At 37.4% G+C, this 18,195-nt stretch overlaps 1 protein-coding gene across 3 annotated transcripts in view; it reads right to left on the reverse strand.

The window, feature by feature from the left end:
- Positions 1 to 484: 484 nt before the first annotated feature.
- Positions 485 to 18,195, reverse strand: part of CA10 (carbonic anhydrase 10) — a 213,025-nt gene continuing 195,314 nt past the window's right edge. For all 3 annotated transcript variants that reach the window (XM_030015108.2, XM_030015106.2, XM_030015107.2), the window contains 5 exons: positions 14,521 to 14,616; positions 12,146 to 12,218; positions 4,679 to 4,833; positions 2,145 to 2,319; positions 485 to 1,234 (listed from right to left, as the gene is read on the reverse strand). In XM_030015108.2, coding sequence (XP_029870968.1) covers positions 1,212 to 1,234; positions 2,145 to 2,319; positions 4,679 to 4,833; positions 12,146 to 12,218; positions 14,521 to 14,616 — 522 coding nt within the window. In that variant the 3' untranslated portion in view covers positions 485 to 1,211. The remainder of the gene's footprint in view (positions 1,235 to 2,144; positions 2,320 to 4,678; positions 4,834 to 12,145; positions 12,219 to 14,520; positions 14,617 to 18,195) is intronic.

Genomic DNA, 18,195 nt, shown 5'->3' on the forward strand with positions numbered 1-18,195 from the left:
GTCAAACATGCACTATGTGAATTTGTTAAACACATTTATTGAGTTCTTGACAGTAACCAAACACAGTGAATGACCATTATAAACAAGAAAAAAGGCATTCGCTTTTACTTGGTCAGCTCCTGCTTTATCTGTAAAGAAAAGATATCCCTTTCCACCACCAATTTACAGGATTGAATTTGTTTGTCCCAATAATGGATTCATCAGGGAAAATGGCAATTTTAAACTGAGATATGTTTCAACTGCTTTCTGCTTCTGAGCCCAGCTCCTGTTAATGATGGACCATAAAGTGGAGTTAAAGTTATACTAGCTTTAAGGGCATTCCCAATTGCCATTAACTCACTTAAATTGGCTGCAAACAAATAAATGAAGTAAAGAAAAAAATGGAAAAGAAAAAAAAAAAAGAAAACCACAAATAATGCAGCCACAAGTAGTAGAGGCTTATTATTTCAGAAAGGAAAAAATAAATCAAAGCAAGTGTACTAAATTAATTTGTTAAACACATTTATTGAGTTGTTAATAGTAACCAACACAACGTATGACCTGTTGTAAAACAAGAAACAGAAAACGGATCAATTCTGATTTTGGCAAATCTTACTACAGATATGTGACAGAGGGAAATATTTCAATTTCCTTTATATTCTGCAGTGATATATTTACAATACTTATCTCTCAGTCTGTCCCTTTTTTAATTAAATGAACAGAAAGATCATAACCTAGAAATAAGTTTCCTCTACAGTCGTCTTGTTCTGTCTTGTCAGTATCCATTAATGATAGTGAAATAATGAGAGCTTTCCAAGGATTACTTGGCACACAGAACACAACTCCACTTTGATGCTGTACCGAGCCACCTTTTTTCTTTCTTTTTTTTTTTTTTTTTTTTTTTTTAATTTGAGGGAGAGGGGAAAAGAGGAAGAATTTCATATGTACAAAGGCTGAAAAGTCTTTCTTTGTGAAGCTAAATTAGTTCAGGAAAACTGTATCAAAATTGTAATCACATTTACTGTAATACTGTCTTTTAACTTTTTTTAATTACCACCGATCATATGAATGAATTTTTAGTTGAGTTTCCAACATGGCAGCTCTTTTCCTACAGCACATTTGCACATGCTGTCGTGAACCCAAAGAGAGTGAGGTTGGGTGCATTCTAGATTATGTCAATTCACAGTAGTAGCATTCCACTGAGGTTATGGGTTCTGCCTGCTCTGTCTTACTTACTTGAGGAGCCATTCATTTACTGAAAGGAAAGAGAAACAAAACAAAAACAATTATGCTTTAATAAACTCCAAATATGAATCTGGCTGGATTTAACACTGTATTAGGCACTTAAACAAAATGTCTTGAAAAAGCCAGGAGGTTCAGTTTCCTCCTCTTTCTGGAAAAGAATGAAGTCTGAATGACTGTTTCTTTGAAATATTGCAACTCAGTCATCAGCCTTGTTGCTGAAAACATGCTTTCTTTTCCACCCTTCAATAGTACTCCTTCATAACCATAATATTACTGGTAAGAAGGCACTTTTACATCATTATCACACGTAATATAACTGTGTGTGCATAGGCTAAATAATGCATAAGACACATTACAACTCAGCTGAGCCCCCAGCAGTGGCAGTGTATGACTTCACCAGCAGGTGACTGGGTTGGTTCATTTGTTTAATATCCATTGCGTAATGCAACACTTTCCAATGTGGGTGTGTGTTATGGTGGTGCACCTCTAAAGTGAAATTTATTCTTTTGTTTGAGATCAGCTGTCATCAAGACTAGCTCATCCCCCTTTTCCTTTCCAAGGTGGGTAAAACAGAGCAAAATGCACTTTGTAAGGTGAGAAGACTTTAAAATGAGGCTAGGAAACTGAAGACCTGTCCTATCCGCTTAAAAAAAACAAAAAAAACCAAAAAACAAAAAAACCCAAAAAACCCACAAACAAAAATTAGATGTCCTAGAGTGTTTTTTGTCATGTTTTTCCTGCATGTTTCTGGGCAAGTTTCCTCATACTTATCAAATATGTAATGTTTGACTCATACCGTTAGTCCTCCAGATCTGGAGTTTCATCTGTGTTTATTTGTGTGCTTTGTTATGCACTTGGCTTTCTCAAAGAAAAGAGCTCAGTGTAAGCATAGAAAGGATTATTCTGGAGGTAGAACGTACCTCTATACTGTAGTTTCTGTGCTCTATTGTTTGGACAATCTTTTCCCTGTAAACTAAAGTTGATATTAGTTCGGATACATCGATTGTTGAGAGGCTGGACTGGTCTGAAATTGTCGCTCATGCTCAGAAATATCTGTGATGGCTGATTCTGGCTTAGCAGTCGTAAAGAATGCATCTATACAAAATACAAAACAAGGATTTTTAGTATTGGTCTTTCCTGTAAGTAAACAACATACTATTAAATAGACTACTTAATAAATGAAAGTTAAACAGAATTTCAGTGATTTGTAGTCAGAGGTGGGTTGAAAGAGTTAACTTGAGGTAAAACCGTTCCTTCTGTGGTCCTCTGTTTCTGAGCCCCATTTTAAACAAAAGTAACTAGTTTTGTGTGGAGTAAATGAAAATGGTATGAGATGTCCTTGGCTGATCAGGAAACAAATGGAATTGACAGTACTAGATGGCAGCAGGCTGGTGCAGAGAAAATGAACTTGACGAATAACAAAAGCTAATTTCCTAAGTTTTGTAGCTATTAGTGCAGTTTCAGTTGAGAAGACACGGTTTTGGATGATGGTACTTAAGAACCAAGTATGGCCAGTCAGGATGGAAAGGATAACTGACAGTCATGATGCTGAAGTCATGAAATTAGTGATGTTAAAAAGTGAAATCTTCCTTCCGTTAACAGGTCCATCTTGATACTGTCTGTACTGTGTCTACAGTGTTTGTACGGTAGACTCTGGCCTTCTTTTGAGATGGTTTTATGGATCAACAGAGAGGGAATTACTGAATTATCCAGGATTTTCAGTGCGCCCAGCGGTGGTTGGATGCAAACTGCAAGCAGACGGCAATGGGTCTTACGATAATTATGCAAGTGTGCTAGAAGCGTGTTAATTGCTTCAAGTCAACCAAAACCTTTCAAACTTTTTACTGGAAACTGGAGAGAGGGGAAAAAAAAAACCAACCCCAAACTGCGATTTGTAAATTAGAAACCCTCAAAATATTTTGGTTTAAAAATATAAAAAGAAATTATTTTCCATGTCAGTGTAGAATTTAAGATGCTTGGTAGTGTTATTTAATGCTTAAATGGGGAAATCCAGTAGCTGGGTTTTGCATATGGAAAATCTTTAACAGCTTCCAGGGGAAACTTGAGCTGTGCATTACTTTTTCAGTCTGAGTACATAATGTAATTAGTAAGTATTCCATGAAATCAATTTGCCGCACTAATAATGGAGGATGTAACTAACCAGTAAAGCGTGACAAGGAGTAAGTATCATGAGAATATAACCCATAGGTGTACTAGCATAGACTCTAGAAATATTCTAATCTTTGTTTTGTACATTTAATGTTGTAACTAAAAACGTTGCTTGTAGGAAAATGTTCAGGTCCCCTGCTTGAAAAGTTCAGAATGTACAGCATGTTTGCCGGTGCTTAGCTGTGTCATTCTCCCAAATTACCCATTCAGAAAAGAAACAAAGTGCTTCCTCTGCATCTAGACAAAACTGGACAGAAGGAATATCACAAAGATAAAATATCTCTCAGGCTTTTTAAAGTCATCTTATTTACAATGTTGATATGATTTTTAAATCCCAAAGTGATATTTAGGGTTGTTTTATCATTCCTCATTTCATTTCTCAGGCCAGATTGCTTCTGCTGCATGCTTGGGACAGGCAGATGGCAGTTCAAGTATTCCTTCGGGATTCTAGTATGCAAGAGAATAGGTTGCAGTTCAGCTCACAGCTCCGTAGGCAACTCACTGATGGAAACGCTGGAGAAGACTGCAATTGGTGTTAAACTTGTTGTTTTCTGATGTTAGACCTTGAATTGCGAGTTGTACAGAAACGTAGTCTTTATGACTCTTCCACTGGTGTGTTTCCTCAACAGCATAATTTGACTACGAAATTAATTGTGTGGTCTTTTGCATAATTTATCCTGCTTCTTTCTAATAGGGGCTCCAATGTGTCAATCTGATTTTTCTGAAGATATTTGCAATGTCTATCCTGCCATTTTATACCAGAAAGCACTAGCTGATTTTTTTCAAGAAGCCCCCATATATTGGATCTCTGTCACATTAACGTGCTATCGACATGCATTTAAATGGCCACAAGTGTCACTCACAATTTGTCTGTTTCTTTCTAACGTAAGAACGGCCTCTGCTATACTTAATAACCTCAGTTATTTTTGTACAACACTGCTATACTTATTTTAGAATTCCCATATGTCTATTAACAGAATCGTAGAATAATTTTGTTTTGGAAGAGACCGCTGGAAACCATTTGGTTCAAATCCTCGCTGAAAGTAGGGCCCACTTCAAAGTACATGTGTGTGTGTGTATAGACACTTAGGGAGCTCTAAATAGTTAATATTTTTATTTTGGCAAAAAACCCTCTTCAACGCTTTTTGCAAACTGTATGAATTGCAGGCGGAGATCCCTACAGCAAAAGGTTGAATCTAATTTTGTATGTAAAGCTACCAATATATCTGTTTAAAATATTCTTTTGTACCTATACTAGATCAAGTAATTTTTTTATTTATTTTACCTGCATCCTTGTTATGTAGACAGGTTTGTTCATAATTATCCAGCTTGCTGTTTCATAGCAGGGTGGAATTGTCATTGACCCATCATACGTAATGAAACTAGACGTCTCTGGATAAAGTTCCTCAATATTAAGCCCCTGTAGTAAGTAAGCATCATCTGGAGAATAAAGAAGGAAAACAATTGAGATAAAACAATAGCTTCACAAAAAAACCCCACTCTTTATGTACAGCCCTTATTCCAGAACATCATAATCAGTTTTACCAAAATACGAGGTGTAATGAACATACGTTTCTGAATGCTCTAGCAGTTTGGACAAGAACAAGTAACGTGAATGCACCAATCCTTCTTGCATTGAGTTCTACTCGTAAATGCCCCTGCACATGTTCCGTGAGTTTAGCACAAGCATACACAGTGAAACTCTGAATCACGTTTAAGAACTGGAGTTAAAAGCTTCTTGAAGTTGCAGTTATTGATTTAGATGCAGTAGTCTTTGGAGAATGTCGACTTACCATATTTTGGAGTGATTAACAATTTTCCCTCAACAAAGCCTTGGGAAGGCCAAGAGTGTTAAAACTTAATTGCCCTTCTACCACAGGAGGAAGTTAAGGTTAATGCATGATAATAAAGCTGCTCAATGAAGCCTGCTGGCCTTTCGTGTGCGCAGTGGGGGTGGATGCAGCGCAAGCTCACTCAGAATGCTAAAATCAGGGTGGAGAAGTACTCTGGAAAGCAGCTTACTAGGGTCCCTGCTTTTGTCGTAAGTCTCCCTGGGAATTAATGAGGTATCCCTCTGCAACAGAATTCACTCTGTGGACACGTACCAAAATATAATGATATAGGGCTATATCTTTCAAAATTCATCAGAGTTCCTCAGCCTTTCTATACTATGTGCACTATTTCCCTTGTGTAATGCTGGCGCTACAATTAGGAGTTCCTTAATAGGAAATACTCAGGCATATACACACTTCACTGCTTATATGCTACTGCTATCGTGTATCTCAGAAAGCTGCATGGTGACAAGCTGTAATGTTGTGACATCTCTTTGTGTGCTTTCACTTGCATGTAGTGTGTTCAATATGGTTCATTTGCAGAGCGAGCGCTAAAATGCGGGCAAGGAAAGCTGCATATTTAGGCGTGTTTCCCTTTTCAATACACAAGGTGAACCAGTATTGGTTTTAATGGAAGGCAAGGCAGGGAGCACAAATAAAATAGAAGACACTGCTCAGACTAAAGAAAAATGTTGAAATGCATCTTTTAAGTCAATGTCAATAATTTAGGCATTTCTGTTGGATTCTCTGATGTTTTTCATGTACCATTCACTGTAAGTTTAAACAGCTTTTGGTTTTGTGTGGGGTTTTTTTGTTTGTTTGTTTGTTTTAAAGCTGATAAACAGTTCCTTGGCCATTGGGAGAAGATTGTAAATGGAGGCAAGGAAAGAAATATGAACAAACAAGAAAGTGTACAAGAACTAGAAAGGAAAAGAGTAATTTAACTTGAATTTAACATATTATAGCTAAACAGCAAAACTTAGATGAGTAAAATGCTTGTCTTGTAATATCTAAGGAAAAAAAAAAGGACTGCAGACTAGTGTCTTGAGCAATGGAAAATCAAAGAAAATAGGCAAAGCAAATGTGACCATTTTATTTTGACAGAGTGCAGTCAACATGCTACAGGCTTTTGGGGTAGCAATATTAGTGGCTACAGTATCAGTTAAAGTGTCAAGGTGAGAGTCTAACGTTTATACCACGTTGACCAGTGCCTTACAGTTATTTCATATTTTAAATGTTTGTTATTTTACAAAATATAATCTTGGCATGTCCTTTCAGGTTTGTCAGAAATACAGCCTTCTGCCACGTTCTTGCACTTTGAGCCAGGGTTATTGCCATGCCATATAGTTGCATCCACAAGTAGGGGGGGAAAGTACTGTTAGTGTCTTGTAGGTGGCTGTCGCCTTTTATAACACGCTCAGCCTTCACTGTCCCATGGCCTGGGATACAGAGTCTTTCTAAACCCAAAATTTTCCAGACAGAAGTGTGAAACCATTGCTGTAGTATTAAGAGTCAAAATGTTGTTAAATTTTAACAGCTAGAGATGACTCAATACACCTGTGTCCTATTCATTAAAAACATTATTTGCAGTGCAGTGGTAATTTTGCTAGAATTACAGGAGAAAAGAATGAATGCATTTTTTCAAGCCAATGCCTGTTTTCAATGAGTCATCTTACATTTTTCCCTTTCCCACATGAACATCCTGTTCATTATTTATGAACCATGGAGAGCGGTGTGTTAGCTCCAAATGGCACCGAGTCAGTCAGAATAGATAGCTTCAAACTCTAAGGACTAAATCTGCTTTCTCGCTTCCATATTGACTTTGGCTGGGCTAAAATGATTTAAACAAGGTAGAATTTCTCCTGAAATGTTTACTAGGAGATGGAAAGCTAACTACAGATTAATATAGATGAGAGATATTGATGGGATAGAGATATATATATCTATCTATTTTGTGTATGCTACATTCAAGTTGACTAATTTGTATTCAGAACAGTGCACAGATTATTAACAATAGGACTACTTATCAAATGGAAGATATAGAAACAGATTTACTGCTGGCATTAGTGCAGGTAGTCATGGGGGTTTTGGATTTGCCTCACGTTGCTTTAATACAGAATGTAATTCATTATTTTGCTATAGGTGTCTAAATTTTGTCCGTGGATTTAGTGTTTAGTCATTCTCAGAACATAATAATGCTCTGCAGGTTGAATATGGCAAGTAACAGTGTGGGAGCAGTGTGGGGCACGGTCCTTCTACTCATTCAGGCAAGGCCAACGTATGCCAGTGCTCTCAAGATCAGGAGAGATGCCCTCAGTCTTACTGAGCTTCAGATCAACTCTTAGGTTATGTTGTTTGCATGCTGAGGACCTACAGAATGTGTGGTCATCTCCCACACCAGCACCCAGTAGTGAAGTGGCTTCAAGCCTGGTTCATTACCTCTGTCTTCACTTGGAATATGTTTAAGGAGAGACAGCGAATTATGCTGTGTGTCAAAATCCATCAGTTGTGATTAATGGGAAATCAGAGGAAAACATCACATCAGGAAAAGGGGAAGATGGGGTGAATGAAATAATGAAATTCAAGAGTTTGGCCAATTAAAAGTAGTATTTATTCATGCCTGTATATGGCATGAAATAGAAGTCTGAGAAAAGACTACAGAATAAGCGTGTGGTTGTCAACATTTCTCCCATGAACAGCTCTGCTTTTTCCCTTTCCCCACATCTTGTTAAAGGTTTCCCGTTCTGGAACTGAAACAGAACTGGTGGGTTTGCACTAATACTAGACTGCAACACATTAATGTCTTGTCTTATATTTATTGCAAGTATGTAGTTCAAAATGGTCAAAGTCACCATGTGTGATCTCTTCCCAGTAATAAACTTCCTTTAATAAACCCATTCAGCCTTTACTAGTTTCTCAGCATCATTCCTATCTACAGCACACATTCTGTTTATCTTGGTCTGCTTGTGCCTTAGGGTGATTTCTGAACTCATGAACTCTTCTCTATACAAATTAGATTTCATTAGATTTCATATTCATTTACATAAAGGCCTTGACTCTGACAATTTTCTTAGCAAATGATGGAAATTCTTTTATCCATAGGTTTGTAATAGGCGTGCACGTCTCCTTTCACAGCAAGTTCTATGTATGTTCTCTTAAAAACAAAAGTATTTGTAGGGAATATATTATTTACTGAATGAAGGAAAGTCCATTTGATTTTGAAGTTCATATCATGATAATCCAAAGAGGGGAAGTACAGCTCTAATTAATTAGATTTACAGGGTAAGGAATGTAGAGATAGTCAGTTTTTAAATCCTGAAGCAGAGTTTCTCCATTTACTAGCCTTCACAAGTCACTTAGACCGAGGCTGACAGAGGCTCATTTTGAATACCTGAGGTTAGTCCCTTGGGGCCTGAGTTGAGACTGCTGAGCTTTTACTACTTGTGACGGGAACTGCAAGAGCTCAGTCCTTCGGACAACACACTGAAACATGAGCCTTGAGAAAATAATAGTCTCTTATTTCCAGAAATCTGAATCTTAAGGTTTTTCAGGATAATCTTCTAAAGTTGGAATACTTTAGCTATTTTATAGATAATGTACAAATGAATAAAGATTGAATTTGAGGAAATGGAGAATTTTGCAGCTCTTCTGCCTAGCTGAACATGTGGCAGTATTTTGGTGGAGAATGACAAGCCCAAATTTTCATATGGAGTTTTGGGAATCTAAAATGTTACTTCTTTACAATGTTACGCAAACACTGGCTGAAAGCTAATGTAGCATAACTGTTCTGAAAGCAAGCTAACTTATCGCCTCAGATGTCATACTTAAAGAGGAATATTAAAGCAGTATTTCTTTAGAGATATTTATATAGCTTCTGACTAAAGCCTGTTTGAAAGAACACTTGTTTCAACTAGTTCACAGTAGATTCTTTGGGCTCTGATAACAGAATAAAATAAGTATTTAAAATCTGCTTAAAAATTCCTTGGGGTCCATTTTACTTCACTGGAGCCATTAATATCTAAGAGTAGAAATTCCCCTTTTAATGCATTTTGCCCATGGAAATTTCATGCAGCAGTACAGATAGCTCTTAATTTTGTTGCTGTTCTTTAAAAAAAGTATTTTGGTTATGTTACTAACTGTCCTGACTCTGAACCTATGCTCCACTTATCATTCGCTCCATGCTCCTATTGAGCACACTGGGACTGGTCCTTTTGTCAGCAGCCTGCTGAGTATTCACTGCGGGAGTGGACCCCTAAAGCACAAGCTAAAAAACTCCAGCTGCTAAAGGCAGAATAGAAATCCTCGCAATGTAAGAGGCAAAATTAGTTTTCAGCAACGATGCTATAATCCATCATGCAAGACAACTGCAAAATTACTTTCAATAACACTTTCACGTTCCCAATTTACACTAAAAAAATTCCCAGTCAATACTTGTTACTACAGTAGGTAACCCAATGCCCTGCAGAATATTATGTGCATTGTAGCTACCAAGGATTTCACTTTAACAGATAAACTTGTTAGTGATAACAGTGGTTAAAAATTAAAACAGTTCTGTTAATCATTGATTTCGCAGCCTATGTTATATGTTCATCTTCATGCAAAATTTCATTTAGTAAACCTAAATTAGGTGTGATGGAAATTTCATTTTCCTTCTAAAGAGGCAGAATAACCAATGAAAGGTTGCAGGATGCTGTCAACTCCACAGAGGAGGAGTGCCCACTTAGAAGTGCAGCATACAAACGAACTATTTTGTATTGGGAAGGTATGCTTGCCTGCTGGCATGGGTGACGGTTGGGTGCTCGCTCGTGCGACAAGGGAAAGATGCTGCCGGTGCCCTCCTGCCCTGTGGAGCTGTATATCCCTAATCATGGCCTCTCCTCTGCTCTAAGCTGCCACAGGTTCTCTAATCTTTGCTCTGCTGGCCAGCCATTGTAGCGTGTGGGGCCAAGGAGTATAAAAAAAGGCTGTGGCACTCATGTAAATGCATAAGATAGAGCTGCTGTGATGGGAAAAATGAGGTTGGAGTCTCTTCTTATTCATTGTGTGAGACCTGACAGGTCTGCGTGTGTGTACGTGGGGGGAAAAGCAGCTTCTTCAGTGCAGGTACAGTCAGAGATCTTCTGGCTGGTCCCCAGACAGAAGCCAGGAATGTGTAATTTGGGAGTGAAAGAGCCTGAAAAACCACATACAGTCTTAATGACGATTTCCCTTCTCCAGGACGCTGCAGCAGCATTGGTAGGCAGAAAGCTCTTACAGAACAGTATTGCTGTGTTTTTGCAAGGAATCAAGACAGGCAGTTTAAAAACTGGGCTAATCTCCTGCTTCTTCCATGCAGAGAAGATGACATTTCACACTGATGGAACAGTCGGGAAAAAATGTTCTGAGGGGAATCCTCTGTCACCTTCCTTTCTATAGGTATCACGGAGAATAGAGTTTCATCACAATAGAGGCCTCTTATTTGGACCAAAGATGTAAAAAAATGCATTAAGTGTAAGTTAAAATTAGAGAAACATCAGTGGGAAGAAAAGTGTGTGTTATAGGAGAGGACAAGGAACTATCTGCTTCAGAGCGGGGTTGGATTGGCTCCATTGTTCAAAGTCGGTATTGTATGGCAAGACTCGGAATCTTTCTAGTGTTCTCTTGTTCGGGACTGAGTGGCTAAAATTCTGTGCTTTCACTTTACGTTGGTCTCAAATCTAAACTTTTTACAATCCTGGCTTTGCAGGGAGGGGGAAAAGATGGTGTCCAGAGAAAGAAATCAGACAATGTACTTTAGGGACGTGTATAGAAATCTCTCCAAACCTTTCCACCATAAATCTGAAGTTCAGTGACTTTTGTTGAAGTTAAATGGACATTTGACATCTCTGGAGTTTCAGATGCAAATTTTTCCAAGTAACACTATGTTATTGTAGAGTATATAGTACAATATATTTAATTTACAGAGGTAAACTGAGGCAAAGCCTTGTAGAATTGTGAACCAAATCCCGGAGTCCTGACAACTACTCTCATTCCAGTTATCATGAACAACTCTCTCCCAGCTTTCATAAACAAAAGCAAAATTAATGAAGTTTATGAAAATGTTAAGTTATTGTTTACAGAATAACAAATGAAGGCTGACTTTAACAATGCTTTCCTTATTTTTTCAGTTTCCTGTGTGCTTTCTGAAAGTTAAATTCTGGTATTGTTTAACTTATTTTATTAACTTAATGCCTGCTTGGAATTCAACTGAATATTTGACAAAGGGAATAAGGTTTTCAGGAGAAGAGCTTTAATTTGTTCCAGTGAGATATATGTATTTTTCATGACTTTCTCTAAACTAGCCTAATTTTCACTGCCATTTAAACTCCCATTTTCACAAGTTCAATATACTAACATGGAATTATTTAGCATTATCAGTTAAAGGCTTTCCAAATGTGAATACAACAAATATACGTGCTATGTTAATGACCTCTTTATAGATCCATTAAATGCAGCAATAGTTGAATAGAAACGTCATAACTTTTCTGTACAAAAAGAAAGCATTAGTGAATACTAAATCCACAGTTAATGATGCAGCATCTTGACATAACTTGATTTGATATAATCCAGGCTGCTCTGCATGTTACTTTTATTGCTAATAGTAGGCAGTTTCTCCTGAGTATTCTGTGTGAATACAGTATATGTATTTGTTGAGTATAATTTCATTAATTTATTGCTTGTTCAAACATAAAATAGACTTTGAAGTTCAAAATTCATTTGATGAACTGATGACCTTACTAGATTTTTCAGGTTCCCAAGTTTATCATGTAGAGTTGCTGACAATGCAAACTTTGTAATTTTTGCCTATAATGAAGTGCCTCTTGTTTCAGTGGATCGCTAAATACATTATTTGATACTAAAAGCATACAGCTGTTAGCTATAGTAAATTAAAAGAAACTTACTTTTATACGTTATTCTCGTTATGGTGTCTCTGTTAAGCATACGATTTAGAAATGGATTTGATGATTCAGATACCTACAGAAGAGAAAATGCACAACGTCAAAATCTTCTCACAAACGTTTCCTTTCTGGAAATGCGGCTGTTCTGTGTGTGCACGCACATGCGCGTACTCATTCTCTCTCTCCTGCCACTCCTCCAAATTGTTTCTGCCTTTTTTTCACTGTTGTGGAAAGAGGAAATAATTACTCAGATATTTTTCTAACAAATCTTGTTAGAAAGTTGGTATCTAAAAATATATCCAAAAAAACCAGGGATGGGAGACTAGGATGAATAGAAATTAATGCCTGAACACAAGTGTGAGTACAGGTTTATTCTCCAACAGCTTTGATGGGATTTGCAGGTGGTTAATACAATTAGGCAGGATTTTCATATCATATTCTATTATTTTTCTATTTACTGAGAAATATACTTTTCTTGCAGCAGACTATTTATATTGCAAATAAAATCTGTCTTGCCTTTGTTTTACATATGGGTATGAAATGCCTAAATTTCACCCGCGTGCAGTCACAAATATGCATGCATACATGTAAAATGTTCGGTCTACATTAACATAAGCATACCTGAAGAGGATTTAGAGGAAAAATGATAGAGAGGACTTAGAGGCATTGTTGTTTTGCTTTTTGGGGGGGGAGAGGTGGGGGGGGTGGGTATGTACTTTATCAACAATATCATTGTTGATTATCAATGATAATTTAATGATAGATTTTATTGCACTGCAAATGGCAAAACTATTATTGGTTAGCAACAAAATGAGTGTCATGTTTTTTTATGGAGACGCTTTAGTAACTCTGTAGCTAGCCTTCTAATATCCTACTTATCTTTCAATTATTCTGTGATGTGTTTTTTTTATCAGACACTGGATGCTGCTGTAATACATCTAGCATTTATCAAGAATGAAATAAATTTATTTTGAAAATGGAGAACTTCACAAAAATTTTAATTAAGATTTAGGAAAATAAATGGGCTATTGGACGAACTGTAATCCAGATCTGTTTGACAGGTAGCCTTCAGGAAAATTCAGTTCAGGTTCCATTTTGTGGAAATTCGGATAGTTACTTCTCCACTTGGAAGTTTTTCTAACTACTTTGGACATTTAAAATAGAACACATCTTTTGCTGCCAGTGAGAGTGGCCTAGAGAAAAATATGGTGAGGCAGATACTAAATTTTGTTGCTCATTACAAGAGGTGTGCAACTCAGCAAGTACATGAGTGATGCATTATTTAGCTAAAATTGGCATGCTGGGCATTTTGAAGGCTTGCTTCAATTTTTTCCTTTTGTGTGAATCCAAGTCAGATCATTGGGTTGTAATACAATACATTTTGGATGAAAAAAGGTAACTTAAATATCTTCCTTAAATATTAGACCTGTATAAAAGGGCAATTTTCATATATAATAATTCAAGATGCTATGTGAAATGGATGTTTTAATTCTGATGTTAATGCTTTGTCAGGAACTTTACCTTATGAAATGGGATTAGAGAGTACTAAAGGGAAATAATAGATATTTAATATGTAAGGTCTGATGATGAAAGCTATTTATTTCAGCATTAAGCCCTTATTCAGAAATATATGCTTTTTTAGATTGGTGAAACATAGATACGTAATGGCAGAATATGAACAACATTTTGGGGGGAAATGCATTCTTCATATGAAATGAGAGAAAAGGTTTCTCCAATGTAATTGGGGAGGTTTGAGTTCAGTGCTAGATCACTGTAATTTACAGACCTAACTATGCATCTTGAACACAACAGGATGGAGACTAAAATATGACAAAATATTCACATGTCTTTCTAGTTCTGTGAAATGGAAGATATTAAGAGTTATACTTTTAACGTTCTTTCAGTTTTGATAGTTTAAGATGTTTTAATTATCATTGTGAGAAAAACTTATTTTGCTGACTTTGAAACATCGGCATGTCTCCAAAGAGCAAACATGCCCTCTTTCCCAGGGCCTCAACCTACTAGAAGAGATTTACTTTTAATTGACTGAATAACATTTCATGAAGAAATACCAAATCTGCAAAATTAGTAACTTTTGTCATAGCTGTTAAAGTGTTATGACTGATGTTTATGGTAGAAGGATTCCCCCCTCCCCCCCCGCCTTCCTTATCCCTTTTCATTTTCCTTACATTACATTGTAAATGCTTTGGAGTAGACATTGTGTGTTCAGTTCCTAGGGCGATGCTGTCTCTGGATTCCATATCAGAGCCTCTAGACATTGCTATAGTACAATAAGGAGTCTAATTCCTAGATTTACAGCTCATGGGAAAAGAAGTCCATTGTCCATATATTAGGTATTGATAATGCTGAATACTTACTTTCATAAATATGGAAACTACCACCAACCCATTAGGACTCTTTGCAGCTTCTGTGACATTTGTGTACAGCTCATGGTTATAGTGGATTAGTTGAACCTAGAAAACAGGGAAAGGAAAGATTACAATTAAACAGTAGCAAATCATACCATACACTGTTTGCAAATACTCTCTATACACCAATTGGTTTGTATTAGGATCCCATCTACGCTTAGGGTATTTTGTAACACTGCAATTTTTCAGAGGTTTGCAGCACGCATGATTTTAATAATTTCAGTCACCATCTGGCTCCAACTGGCACAACACCAGCACATTTTCTTCTAAATTGCCAGTAAGTGAATTTACCCACATCAAGTTATGAATTGCACTGCAGGGGTTGACATCATTTCCCTGTTGCAACAGCACTTGCCATGGGCATCGAGTAATCTGTACTTTTCAGCCTCGAGCCAAACACTGAGGAGTCAGGGGTTGAAATATTTGAAGAAACATATGGGATATGGGTTTGGAACTGTTTAAGCCAGCACTCGCAGAATTCGTTGGCCCCGGATTTTACAAAATTGGTTACAGAAGCTCCTACAGTTAGGCACTTATTGTATTATTGTTAACCAGGTTCTCCTTAGCTCCTACAGCTTTCCTTCTGCTTTTTAGTTTTATGATTTGCTGGGACTTTTAAATTATGAAGGCACAGTTCATCTTTCTCCCTGCGTATGTAAATGTCTTACACAGAACAGTGATATTTGACTTGTCTGGGATCACAAGACACTGTTACCATTTATATTGCAATTTGTAGCCTCACTTTTTTTTTTTTTTTTTTTTTTTTATTTAAAGAGGAACGACGTTAATGAACTTGAATGAATAGTGAGGCAGTTAAGTACTTCTAAGAATTTGAAAGGCTAGTTAGCTTCTTTATTTAGCCTGAAGATATCTATCTTGGTTTTCAGATGTCAATTAGAAAAGTAAGGTCATTGTTCTGGCATTTTCAGACTTGCAGCAGCCTGATGTTTGTATTTAAAAATCAGGTGTGTCTTCCATGTGTTGGCATAAATCTAAAGGCTGTCCACTGAAATTTCTGGACTTACATACTATGAACAAGATCAGTATTAACTTGACCTATGTCTGGTAGTCTTTTTAATTGTACAAATGGCCAAAGACTAATACTGTCAGTAAAGAAATTTCATCGTAGTCTGCTTTCCATGTTTATAATCAGGAAAAAAAACTCCAAACACCTCAAAAAACACTGAAATGGGGTTTAGTGCCTGCATTGGTGGCTATGTCTTTTGGATGAATGCAACGTCTGGTGCTTCAGCAGTGAAATACAATTGCAAGGGTTTCTCTGCAAGAATGATCTCCCTATACCATCTGCAATGCACAATCAAGTTACAAAGACAAAGCCTTGCTTTGCTATACGAATATGTATGGCCACCAACATGTATACTAGTAGTGATCTGAATTATAACAGCATCCCGATTTATGTGTAACCTAGACCATTATTATCTCAGTCTATGATAAGTTGAGAAATAAATGATGCGTCCAAACTCTGGGAGTGTTCAGACAGTTCTATTTCCTACACTCTGCCCTGACTGCAAAATGTATTCTTCTTATAAGTAAATTACTCAGAATCAGATCTTGTGAGCTTTCATAATATAAAAATCCACCAAGCATTGTCCTCCCACCACCCCCCAAAACTGTTAGTGATGCTGTTTTAGTGCTTCGGCATTGATGTAAAAAAGGGTAGTGGAAATTCTGAAAGGAAAGAGAATATTTGCATTAGTAAGATTAGAAGATCTTTGGCACAATGCTTTACTATTTACAGCTAATGGTTCACAGACCAAAAAAATAAGGTAAGGGTCAAAATTACTGCTATAATGTGTTAATTTCAGTTACTTTTGTCCTGTCCTGATGGGGAACTATTGGTTGACCTTTTTACAATTCACAGAGCAGGCATTTTTTAAGGCAAGCAAATAAACCAAACTGGAACGAAAAAGTAAAAATGTCAAAGCAGCCAATGAAGTCATCTACTAAATTCTGACAGCTAGGAAGCAGGATAGATGCAGTATGTTTTCTAAAGGTCTTGTAAAGAATTAATGAGAGCATTTACTCTACAGCACAAAGAGGTTATAGGCTCATTAGTCATCACTTTGTGGTACTACTGAACTTTGATAACATCATGGTTCTGGGGACTATGCACTCACTGAAATTTTTAGGCTTAGTAACGTATTTTTCTTTTTATGTACAACTATTCACTCTGGCAGCCAAACTAACTTGTGAATTATCAAGGAAATAAGTGATGAAATCTGCTTTAAACTAGAATTCCTTCTGTGCAAAGTCCCAGGATAACAATGGATTAGATTAGTTTATTTAACAACCTAAAATGTCTAGTGCAGGAATAGGTAAAAGTGAGGACCGAATTCTCATTCCACCCATGGAAGTGCTGAGTCAATGTCGAATTCTCATTTTTACTGTTGGGACTTATGGAAATAAAACTCCCAAGTACATATGGCCACTTATAGGATATTTGTCCCAGAGTCACTGTCGTGGTTCAACCCCAGCCAGCAACTAAGCACCACGCAGCTGCTCACTCACTCCCCCCCACCCAGTGGGATGGGGAAGAAAATCAGGAAAAGAAGTAAAGCTTGGGGGTTGAGGTAAGAACGGTTTAATAGAACAGAAAAGAAGAAACTAGTAATGATAATGATAACACTAATAAAATGATAACAGCAATAATGAAAGGATTGGAATGTACAAATGATGCGCAGTGCAATTGCTCACCACCCGCTGATTGACGCCCAGCTAGTCCCTGAGCAGCGATCCCCTGCCCCCACTCCCCCCAGTTTATATACTGGGCATGACGTCACATGGTATGGAATACCCCGTTGGCTACTTTGGGTCAGCTGCCCTGGCTGTGTCCCCTCCCAGCTTCTTGTGCCCCTCCAGCTTTCTCGCTGGTTGGGCATGAGAAGCTGAAAAATCCTTGACTTTAGACTAAACATTACTTAGCAACCAACATCCTTCTCATACCTAACTCAAAAACATAGCACTCTACCAGCTACTAGGAAGACAATTAACTCTATCCCAGCTGAAACCAGGACAGTCACTGCAAGGAGCCTACCCTCCAGTGCATTTCTAGTCTTGCATAAGACGTTATATTGCAACGACTGATATGGGCCTCAGCACATAATAGTGTCCCAGGTCTGTTGGAGCTCTCTCTCGATGTTAGAAAGAGACACAATTCACTCTCTGCAAAACTCACACCCAGACTGCAGGCAGTCACTAGGTTTTTGTCGGAATGAGTTAACGGACTCGAACTGATTAGAAATTAGAACGCTTATTTCCTTTGCTGATCTATAAATGATCTCTCCACCCCGTATTGCACTGCCTTCACAATAAAAGTACTTGTCTGAGAGCTTTGGCATTCTTTACCAGTGCTTTCAAGCAGTTTTCATTTCAAGTTTCCTATTCCTGCAGATTTGTGTGCCTCTGCCCCATTCTGCCTCTCCTTATCACATCTCAGTTTGGTAATGAACCATTTTGGAGAGCGTGCTTGAGAAATCTTGCTTTGCTGTAGTTTGAAAATATCCCCTTGCCTTGCTATGAATTATTGTTTCTCAGAGATTCCAGTGCTGAATGAAGACAGACTTTTTTTCTTCTGAAACCTGGCACTTTCTCTGTGTTAGATTT

This window comes from Aquila chrysaetos, chromosome 5 (assembly GCF_900496995.4).
Source record: "Aquila chrysaetos chrysaetos chromosome 5, bAquChr1.4, whole genome shotgun sequence".
NCBI classification, from domain to species: Eukaryota; Metazoa; Chordata; class Aves; order Accipitriformes; family Accipitridae; genus Aquila; species Aquila chrysaetos.